The sequence below is a fragment of the Garra rufa genome, chromosome 11, assembly GCF_049309525.1.
Source record: "Garra rufa chromosome 11, GarRuf1.0, whole genome shotgun sequence".
Classification (NCBI taxonomy): domain Eukaryota; kingdom Metazoa; phylum Chordata; class Actinopteri; order Cypriniformes; family Cyprinidae; genus Garra; species Garra rufa.
In genome coordinates, this window is record NC_133371.1 from 32,748,598 (window position 1) to 32,760,338 (window position 11,741).

The 11,741-nt window shown below is 37.8% G+C and overlaps 2 protein-coding genes across 2 annotated transcripts; one reads left to right on the forward strand and one right to left on the reverse strand.

The window, feature by feature from the left end:
* The first annotated feature begins 4,042 nt into the window (after window positions 1-4,042).
* On the forward strand, window positions 4,043-9,016 carry has3 (hyaluronan synthase 3). Its single transcript, XM_073850372.1, has 3 exons — window positions 4,043-4,678; window positions 5,536-5,637; window positions 5,719-9,016. The coding sequence occupies exons 1-3, from the start codon at window positions 4,049-4,051 to the stop codon at window positions 6,646-6,648; spliced, it is 1,662 nt and encodes a 553-aa protein (XP_073706473.1). The 5' UTR covers window positions 4,043-4,048; the 3' UTR covers window positions 6,649-9,016.
* Window positions 9,017-9,170: 154 nt separating this feature from the next.
* Window positions 9,171-10,852, reverse strand: chtf8 (CTF8, chromosome transmission fidelity factor 8 homolog (S. cerevisiae)). The gene is made up of 3 exons (XM_073850373.1): window positions 10,628-10,852; window positions 10,432-10,549; window positions 9,171-9,882 (listed from the first exon to the last, which is right to left on the reverse strand). Exons 1-3 carry the CDS (start codon window positions 10,648-10,650, stop codon window positions 9,649-9,651), a joined length of 375 nt encoding a protein of 124 aa, XP_073706474.1. The 5' UTR covers window positions 10,651-10,852; the 3' UTR covers window positions 9,171-9,648.
* Window positions 10,853-11,741: the final 889 nt, after the last annotated feature.

The window sequence follows — 11,741 nt, forward strand, 5'->3', positions numbered from 1 at the left end:
ATGTGTGTAAAATGGCAATAAATAGGTTTCCCCATTATATACACGTATCTAATTTGCATATTAATGCATTTTTGGGGCAACGTGTAAGTGAAATAATAGGAGTAATAATTTGAAAGGTTTTCATAGTAATATCTAATATTTCATAGGAATATAGATATATAATATCTATTCCTATTTACTTATGTCTCCCAAAATGCCTAATATACAAGCTTTAGGTGTCCTTGTGTCCTCAAGACTGGACATGTAAGAAATCAATATCCTGTTTCATAACAGAAACATTTTCCTGAGATGTTGATTTATGAAAAACAATTAGTAAATCAGTCAGATTAAAATGATCATTACAAAAATATATATTATATTTCCATAAGGGTGTTAAATTTGATCACTAATTAATGTCAACCATTTTAAAGATCAACAATCTTAAAAAAAAGGTTCTTTATTGGCATCAGTGGGTTCTATGAACAACCTTGAACATCCATGAAACCTTTCAAATGCAGAAAAAGGTTCTTTAGATTTAAAAATGTTCTTCAAAATGGCTTTTAGGAACTGAAAGGTTCTTTGGGGAACCAAAAATGATTCTTCTATGGCATCACTGCAAAAACACCCATTTGGAACCTTTATTTTTAAGAGTAAAGGTGCGTTCACGCCATATTGGAATTCTCGCAATTACGAGATTCCAACTTGTAAAAAGCATTCACGTCCTCGTAGAACCTGTAATTAAAACTTGTGAATTGGGAGTCTTCTGAGAGCTACATGACCGCTGTACCACCTGACCAATGTAGGCTTTTTTTAGGTGTTGATAGTGTTGCCACAGAAAAAGCATAATTCCGAGTAGAGCGTCATGTGTTGTGATCTCGAAATTAAGGTAATTATGATGGCATGAACACAGCATGAAGCCCAAGACTTTTTGCTGAAGAGCTATGAAACCAATCACTTCTTGACATGATTGTGGAGAATGTGGTTTTATCAGTCTCATTTGATCCTTATTTCAGTTTATCATTATAATTATATTGCACATTGTACTGGCACGCTCTCAATTTAACCAAACACACCATCCTCTCCCTTCCAGCCATTCATCTCACTTCCTCTCACCTGCTGCCCTCCCTCTTCAGTTGTGGTGATTCCCAGCCCCCCTTCATTCCCCCATCCCACCTCCTCCCTTTGTCAGTGTCCTGTCCTGCATCCAAAAGTCCTCATTCTGTCTGGTCCACACCTGAGAATACAGCTATCTCAGGGAAAGAGGCTTCGGCTGGTCTCCCCACTAGCAACCTGCAATGCACCTGTGACTTCATACAGCACTTCTGGATCCTGTCTGTTTCTGTTTCATCTGAGACCACCTGCTTCTGTCAAGGCTGAGAATGCATGATTACCCATGATCAGCCCTACCATTATTCACAAGAGAAACAGACCTGAGAACAACGTTGTGCAGCTTATGGAAGAGAATAGATTTATTAAAGGCATAACTAAGAAGCTCTCATGGACTGATCTCTGATAATTACCTGGGTGCTGAATATCTCATCATGACAACAGTGAGTAACCATTGACATACTCCTAACCTTTTTATTTTTCCAAAGATTATTAATTTTTAGCCATTGTATTCTGGAATACACTGTGACGTCCAGGAGTTTCGCAGAATGCAATGCAGCAAATAATTGCATCTTGGTTGTGCATCTTGAGGTGACATAACAATCCTACCAAGTGATCAAAGGCTGTGATTTGAGCACCTTTAGTCCTTTCATCACATATGGTGGTGGGTTTGTTTGCAGTGTTTGGAGACTGAGTGATGGTTAGTGTCCTGTTTGACATGGGGCTCTTCTTCACACCCGTCCCTCTGAGCTAACAAGCCTCCAGAGGAAGATTCCCTCTAATTAGGGTCAAACATAACACTCTTTATCTGCCTGCTGTCTCTATCTGACCCTCAGGGTCTATACGGTTTGTCTTTGTTCACATCACAGGAAAACGTATAGGACAAAACAAAAAAAGGGAAAAGTTCATTATAGTGCACAGGCGATGTTTGGGGTTATGGCAGTTACATTGCTTAAAGTTAAGCCCAAATTGTTGATATGAAAGGATCACTTATGTATTTCTTGGAATTATATGACGTAAAACAGCTAAATGCTGGTCTGGCGCTGCTGTAAATAACTGTGGGAACAGTCAGCCAATGTGGAAGAAAAATCAACATCCACTTCAGTAGAAGTCAACGTTATTTCTGCCACTCTTCTCCATTGCGGTGACTGTTATGATATAAGGGCACTGAGTGAAGCGGCTCTTTCTTTCATGAAAAGGGGAGCAGGAGGCAATTGAATGAATGAAAGCGAGGATTGTTCCCTAGTCTGGGTGCCACTGATTACCTGCCAAACTCAGCCTAGCCTTTAATTAAAGTCATTAACCTGAGAGAATGAGGAAAAAAATGAGAAAGACAAAGAAAGAGAGTGACTGAGAGAGTTTGTAGTTTGTAGTATTCTAACCGCAATGTTAGTTGTTGCCAAGTTTTTTTTAATACCTTAAAATGATTGAATCCTTCTATTGAACCCCAATCCAGGGTTGCCAGGTTTGAACATCAAAACCTGCCTAATTGCTACTCAAAATACAAGTAAAGTACACTTTTTGTGGGGTTCCCCAATAAAGCCCCAGGGCTAAATATCACATTATTGGGGTCACTTCAACTCACGGACATGAAAAACAACCACTGTCCCAATCTGTCTAATATATATAAATGGTGTTCAAAGGTTTGTGATGTTTTTAAAGAATTTTCTAATGCTCATCAAGGTTGCATTTACTCGGTCAAAATACAGAAAAAAATGTGTATTGTGAAATATTATTAGTTTAAAATAATGGTTTCTATTTTAATATATTTAAAATATAATTTATTCCTGTGATGCAAGGCTGAATTTTCATCAGCCATTAATCCAGTCTTCAGTGTCATATGATCTTTCAGAAATCATTCTAATATGCTGATTTATTACTTTTATTATCAATCTATGAAAAAGTTGTGCTGCTTAATATATTTTTTTGTAACCTGCGATTCTTTATTCAGGATTCTTTGATGGATAAAAAGTAAAAAAGAACAGCATTTTTTCAAAATATCAGTCTTTGCTATTGCTTTTTTTTTTTTATTTTTTTTTTTTTTTTATTTAGTAAAGCATTCTGAATCCTCTTTGGGGTTAATGTATATTTCTTAGGATTTTTATTTTTGTTAAATACATCACAGTAGCATTTTTATGCATAAGAGCATAACAGATTTTATGCTGGTTTTATTAAAAAATATATGTATGTCTATATAAGATGGTTTTCATTACTAAATCTTACTAATAAGAATATAATGATAAAATAATTGCAAATAATTACACTGAGAATAACAAACAAACTAAAAAAAAGTAAACCATCTGTCCACATTACATTAATGGAAATTTGGAGGTAAATGCATAAATACTAAAAAGGTAATAAAGGTCATAGAAATAAAAGGGTTTTATTCAAAATTTAATTTCTATTTTCCCATTGATTCATGATTTCATGAGAAGAATTAAATTCTTACTACTACAGTGCCTTGTAAAAGTATTCATACCCCTTCATATTTTCACAAAAACAAACAGGTTTTAACATCTTTGTAAATTTTTTTAACTTAAAAAAATTAATTGCATAAGTATTCATACCCTTGTCAGGGACTGTTGAAATTTAGCCCAGGAACATTCATATTGCTTGTAGATGTCACTACACTTCAAGAGAAGTTGACCTGTGGCAAATTCAATTGAATGGGTATGTTTTGGAAAGGCACACACATCTCAATGACAGTTCTAACAGATGAAAATGCTTATCAGAGCAAAAACCAAGCCTTGATATCCAAAAACTGCATCAAGCCACATTTTTGGGGAAGAGTTCAGAAAAAAATTCTGCTGCATTGAAGGTTCACAGAACCATGTAGTCTCCATTACCCTAAATGGAAAAGGTTTGAAACAAACAGAACTCTTCCTAGAGCTGGTAAAGAGACTAGAAGAGGTAATGATGGTTTTTCTATCCTTAATTATGACATTTTTTTCTCTCTCTTCAGATGCCCTCTCGCTTTGGCACTGCGGTGCGTATCTTCATCACCACCCTATTCGCAGCAGTGGTACTTTTTGCCATCCTACTGGCTTATGTGACAGGTTACCAGTTTATCCACACCGAGCAGCACCACCTGTCTTTTGGCTTGTATGGTGCCTTTCTATCCCTTCACCTCCTCTTGCAGAGCCTCTTCGCCTTCCTAGAACACCGGCAAATGCGTGGCCCCTCCAGACCCCAACACCTGCGGCGCACCGTGGCTCTCTGCATTGCAGCTTATCAGGAGGATCCGGACTACCTTCGCAAGTGTCTTCGGAGCATTCGCCGTATTTCTTTTCCCGGGCTTAAAGTAGTTCTGGTGGTGGATGGGAATCGGCAGGAGGATGGCTACATGATGGACATCTTCCAGGAGGTGATGGGGGGAGTGGAGCAGACGGGCTGTGTGGTGTGGAAGGGGAATTACCATAGCGACGGGGATGGGGGAGAAGGGAAAGGCTCATTGCATTCCGAGGAGGCTGCGCGGGTGGCCAGGGTGGTCCGGAGTTGCCGTTATTCCTGTATCATGCAAGAATGGGGTGGCAAGAGGGAGGTCATGTATACAGCCTTCAAAGCACTGGGAGATACTGTGGATTACATACAGGTAAGTCTAGACAATCCTACATGACTAATTGTTCACAGAATAATATGACAAGTGTTAAAAATAATAGAAATAAAGAGCGTCCACCATTCCAGACATGCTTACTTGTTGCTCTCAGAAGGCCAATTGACCAGGGTCTCCAGACTTGGTCCTGGAGGGCTGGTGTCCTGCAGAGTTTAGCTCCAACCCTAATTAAACACAGGCAAGCTAGAAACTTCCAGGCAGGTGTGTTGAGGTATATTGGAGTTTGGAGACCCTTAGGTTAGGCTGATGATACACTGCGCAACTTTTCACTTTCTCATTGAGAATGGGTAACAAATTTGGATACTTTAGATCAGTCTGCCTTCACCTCAGGCCATCAGGGGTGTCCAAACTCGGTCCTGGAGTTCCAGTGTCCCGCAGAGTTTAGCGGCAACTTGCCCCAGCACACCTGTCTGGAAATGTGTAGTATGCCTAGTAAGACCTTGATTAGCTGCTTTAGGCATGTTTAATTAGGTTTGGAGCCTAACTCTACATGATACCAGCCCTCCCTGACCGAGTTTGGAGACCCTTGCTGTAATCCGAATCCTTGCACCACTGAGGTCAAAGGTTAGTCTTATTACTTACCTTCACCTGTAGTCCTGAGTACACCTGTGCTGTCATCAGCCTTTCATTGTTCAACAAATGACTGATATCTTTAGGAACAAAGATGACCTTGAAACATCTGTGAGCCAGTGTTTGTCATGCCACTAGTTCCTTGCAACAGTTCTTGCATTGTTCACACATAAAGCCTTACCCGAAAAAAGGAAAACTGATGTATCCAAGATAAAGTTGCTGGGAAGTCTTCTAAATGATTATATGTGTCTCTTGGTGTTTTGCAGGTATGTGATTCAGACACTGTACTTGATCCAGCATGCACTATTGAGATGTTAAAGGTTCTAGAGGAGGATCCAGAAGTGGGTGGGGTTGGAGGAGATGTTCAGGTGAGAACTCATTTGAGAAGTTTTCCAGTAAGTTATCTCTTTATAGAGTAGTCATCAATAGTTCTTTCATTGTTCTTTCAGATTCTCAACAAGTATGACTCCTGGATCTCCTTTCTGAGCAGTGTCCGGTACTGGATGGCCTTCAATGTGGAGCGTGCATGCCAGTCCTACTTCGGATGTGTGCAGTGCATCAGTGGACCTCTGGGAATGTACCGCAACTCCCTTCTCCAGCAGTTCCTGGAGGCCTGGTACCACCAGACCTTCCTAGGAAGCAAGTGCAGCTTCGGGGATGATCGGCACCTCACCAATCGCGTCCTCAGCTTCGGCTACAAAACCAAGTTCACGGCACGCTCGCAATGCCAAACGGAGACCCCTACGCAATACCTGCGCTGGCTCAACCAGCAGACCCGCTGGAGCAAGTCTTACTTTCGAGAGTGGCTCTACAATGCCCTTTGGTTTCACAAGCACAGCCTCTGGATGACCTATGAATCTGTGGTCACTGGGTTCTTTCCCTTTTTCCTGGTGGCTACAGTCATCCACTTGTTCTACCGAGGCCGGTTGTGGAACATCTTGCTCTTCTTGCTAACAGTTCAGCTGGTGGGCATGGTGAAAGCCACCTATGCCTGCTTTCTTCGGGGCAGGCTGGTCATGATTTTCATGTCATTATATTCACTACTCTATATGTCAAGCCTGCTACCTGCTAAGATATTTGCCTTGTTGACTATTAACAAAGCAGGCTGGGGAACATCAGGCAGGAAGAAGATAGTGGTAAACCTTATTGGGGCCGTGCCTGTGACCGTGTGGGCAGCCATACTCCTCGGTGGCGTGGTTTACACCATTTACTGTGAGGTGCAAGAGCCCTTTAGTGAGACAGAAAAGGCTCTTCTTATTGCAGGCACCATCCTCTATGCCTGTTACTGGCTCATACTCCTGGTGCTGTACTTGGCCATAGTGGCCAAGCGATGTAACAAAAGAGAGGAACAGTATCACCTATCCTATGCCGAAGCCTAGCATGGTCTCTCTGAAGAGATCTCTACATTCTGTCAGGGCTCATTTGAAATGGCCTCGTCTTTACCTGGTGCTGCAATCCTGGTTATAATCATGGATCAAGTCCAAGATGGTCATTTTTTAGCTATGTTAGCTAAGTTGTTAGCTATGGCTGCTTGAGAGGTTTCAAACAGTGGAGTTTTTGAGAGAGCCATAATTTACACAAGCTGACATCAGGAATGGTGCTTCTCATGATTATAAAGCACACAATAAGAAGGCGGCCAACCAAGGTGGGAACAAGAAGTTGAGCCAAAGGTACAGTTAATCTAGTTAAGCTGACACACTCATTAAGTTAAGGGGTTATATTGGTGCGCAGAGTTATAATTATATAGAATGTGAACTGTTGAGGACAGAGAGGTGTGTGCCAACACTTGAGGAAACCTGCATAGGACACTATGCTCGCCAAACCCAGTCAGTATTTTAACGTTGTTTATCTGACAATCCAGCATAACAGATATAATATAGTTCATCATTAGAAATTGTGGTGCTGCCCATACTTTTGGGGTAACATGATAGATGGAACATTCAAGAAAAAAACCAACAGCATTTACAGTTGAAGTCAAATGTTTACATGCACCTTGCAGAATCTGCAACATGTTAATTATTTTACCAATAAAAGAGGAAGCATACAAAATGCATGTTATTTTTTATTTAGTACTGACCTGAATAAGGTATTTCACATAAGACATTTACATATAGTACAGAAAATAATTAAAAATGACCCTGTTCAAAAGTTTACATACACTTGATTCTTAACACTGTTGTTACCATTTTCTTGTTTAGTAATATTTGTTTATGGGTCCCTTGTTTGTCTTAAACAGTTAAACTGCCCGCTGTTCTTCAGAAAAAATCCTTCAGGTCACACAAATGTGATTTTTCAGCATTTTTGTGTATTTGAACATGCTCACTGATCCTATAGAAGTATAAATGATACATTAAGAGCCAGGGGTGTAAAGTTTTGACTTCAACTGTAAATGAGAAATTTATGGTTCACCATATATATTTACTACACTGTACATATTTACAGTTCAAGATACATCAAGTAAGATCCAGTTCCAGTGAATTTATAGTATGAGGCAACCAAAGAGGTCTTTCTCTAAAACAAAAACAAAAACAAAAAAAATGGAGGAAAGATTGGTCTCCTATATTTATTCCCATTCTCCTTTTTTCTTTTACCAAGAAGACGGTGGTGGTGAAACAAGAACTGTAACTAACATGGACAGTGATACTTAAACTATTACTACTTTCCCCCAATTTTCCTGAGAACTTCAACGCATAAACAGTGTTACATTATATGTAAAAGTATCCAGTTATACTGCCTGAAACTTTACACATTAGTTTTCGTTTACAGACTTTGAACAGCATTTCTAATAGACATTTGACAGATTTGTAACTTAATAACATTTAATTTATGCTTCACTACCTGATGAGATTATTTTTAACCTAAGAGGAGGCATGTGGAATTGTGATGTCATGATATTTACTGCGTTTCCCATCCCCAAACTGATATATAAAGTATATGTTAGATAATTCTGCTTGCTACTTATCTGACCACCTTTTCCTATAACATATAAACTTACTATATTATTCCCATTAGTTTAATTGCAATGTTCAGACAGAGAGATAAATACAAAAAAGGTGAACTGAAGTAACTTATTTATGGTATGCGAGTTAGGTGGTTCTAAAGATTACTACATTTGGATCAAAGGTGTACAGTGGGCTGTTTTTCCACCCTCAGCCCACCCATGCAACAATTTGTAGATTTACTTCGCCATGAATGCTAACGCTAACATTTTCTGCCCCCTTCCCCCCAAAACACACTTTAAACTCTGGCAGAGATCTAAACACTGGGACTAGTGTGCATATGTGTGCAAGTTTAGAGAGAAGCTTGGACTTTGTGAAACATTTGGCTGCTTGACGTTTGCTTGTGCATTACATGATAACAGTGAACTGCTGTGGACTGCAGCGTCCTTTAAAGCTGCAAAAATAAGAAGATGACTTTGATGACACAATGCAATTATGAAACCAGAGCTACACCATGTTTACAATCAAACTTGGAGTCGCATTGTTCACATTTGTGTGTTTTCGGATTTTATGCAATTCGGTTGCAGACTGAGTGCCAAGACTGATATGCTCCTCAGGAACAGTGTGCAGGGCTTGAAAATGAATTTTAAAAATGAGACACGGACAAATTGGGTTTAAGCAATATAGAAGAGGTAGAAACAGAGCCAGTGGGGGGGAAAAAATTGTTCTGCTGTCTGCCAAACACAACCAATTAATATGTGATTCAAACTAGGTAATACGTTCTCTCAAGTGTATTGTAAAGTAATATATATTTTTCTATTGTAAAATTCAAAGATATTTTAAACATGCAAGAATCCTGACACATTTTCCTATGAAACTTTATTTTATGAAAAACATGTTAAGTTATTTTCATAACACTGTACAGATTAGGGAATAATAAATTATTCATTTTCCATAATAGAAAAGGTTAAGTGTTTAATCAAAATGCACAGTTGTTTTACAGATCGCCACTGGCAGCTTACGTCTACTCACAAAATTAAATATTCACGTGTTAAAACGAGTGTCACAGCTAATCTGTATAGAAATGGCCTTCATGGTCTTTTTAATCACGAACTTTACATATTATGTTCTATGTATTTATGTACATTCTGGTGTATGCAAAAGAAGCTGGATTCTTTAAATTTGGAGATTTCCACACTTGTTTGATGTTTTGATACAATAAACTACAATTCAAAAGTGAGCATTTTCTTATTTGTTTTTTTTTTTGGGCCTGTTACTTATAATATTTATATTTGTTGAACATTACTGTCAATTTCACATTCCTGACAATGTACAAAGATACTAATTCACCATTCAAAACAACATTTATATTCACATATGGTTACAAATCTAGAATTCTATGATTCTATGATCAGTCAGTCTCTGATATCGGAGCATATGTTATACCTTCTTTGGCACATTAGTGATGATGGGTTTGGGTCGGGTTTTAAAGATGAGCTTCTTTTTGATAAGGGCGGAAACGGTGTAAGATGTTGGGTTCTCTTGATTGGTTTCCATTGTTTCCTCTTCATTCTGAGGGAGTCCAGAGTGCTTCATTAAAACAGCAAAGGGCTTCTCCAGTTTGACCTGTTTGCCATAGAGGATGTGATGTCCGACTATAAGGACCGGTACACCCTTGGAGAAAGAACGAGTCAAGAATTTACCTTAGATAAATAGATATTAAAGTGTTTTATCATTTTATCTGTTTCCATATGTGAACCTGGACCAAAAAACTAGTCGTAAGTTACACAAATTGATGTTGTAGCAATAGCCAACAATACATTGTATAGGTCTTTTCTTTTATGCCAAAAAACATGATCCATAAAGACATTTGTAAATTTCCGACCGTAGATATATAAAAATGTAATTTTTGATTAGTAATATGCATTGCAAAGAACTTAACTTGGACAACTTTAAAGGTGAATTTATCAATATTTAGATTTTTTTTTCACCCTCAGATTTGATTTTCAAATATTTGTATCTCCACCAAATATTGCCCCATCCTAACAAACCATATATCAATGGAAATCTCATTTATTAAAGATCACTTTTACTCCAAAGTTTCTGGAGGAATGATTGTAAATGTCTAGTTTCAGAACAAAAAGCACTTCACATATTATGCAAAATACATTTTTTTTTTTTTTTTTGGGCTGAAATGTGCCCAATTATTAGTGAAAGACGAACCTCTTTAGTGTAGTGCAGGTCTCCCATCAGATTTCCAGCAAGTCCAGTATTCTGTCTGGACATCATTTCTCCCTGCAGCTCCACCAGCAGCCATTCGGCTGGACCTTCACCTGCTTTACTGCAGAACACAACGCAAAACATTTTCAACAAGTACATTTATAGCATGTAACGTGAAAACTTAAGTCTTTACACCAACCTCGAAATGACGATTTGAACCATTCTTTTATCTGTTTTCCTTAGTGTAAGGATTCATAAATCACAAATCTTCCTGCTCTGTTGCCCTTTTCGTTGATGAGACGAAACAAGACAAATATTTTCTTCACTCCACAATTGACTGTCTACATGAAACCGCAGAAATATACTACATTCGTAAATACACTCACTTCTTAGAGCCTCAGCTGTGCATGATCTTCCGCTGACACACAAGTTTCCCGCCAGTGTGAGTTACATTTCAAAATAAAAGTCCCATCGTAGCGTGAACCACCAGAGGGCAATCGAGGTTCGTAGAGCCAGTGCAACTTTATTAACATCTTTTTGTTCTTAAAGTTCCTTAATTGTTTATAGGTTTCTGACAAAATAATAACTGCTACAATAGTCTTGTTTATGAAGTGTGATACCATTAGAGTTTGGAGGTTGACAGTAGGCTACAAATAAAATTCTTACTCTGTTCGTAAACAAATATGACCCTGGACCACAAAACCAGTCATAGGGGTCAATTTTTTGCTGAATAAAGCTGAATAAATAAGCTTTCTTGTTTTCAAGATTGATGTATGGGAACAAGAAAAAACAAGACATAAACAATTTATATTTTCCAATTATATAAATACATAAAAAAAACTTTATAACTTTTTCATTCAAAGCGTGTTAACTACTGTTTATGATTTCACTCAGTAATGTCACAAAGTTAGAGAAGTTTTTTTTTTTAGTAAATTAAACAAGTAAAGAAAATGTATTTTAAAATGTAATTTCTTCCGGTGATTTCACTCCAGTCACTTGAACCTTCAGAAATCATTATGAAAAAAATTAAATTAATTTCTATAATTTCTTTCAAAAAAATAAAAATAAATAAATAAATAAAATTAGACTGACTCCAAGCTTTTGAATGGTATAGTGTATAATGTTACAAAAGATTTGATTTCAGATAAATGCTGATCTTTGGATCTTTCTATTGATCAAAGAATCCTGAAAAATATACTTAGCTGTTTTAAATATTGATGATGAAGATGATGATAATAAATAATAAATGTTTCTTGAACAGCAAATATGCACATTCGAATGATTTCTGAAGGATAATGTGAAACTGAAGATTG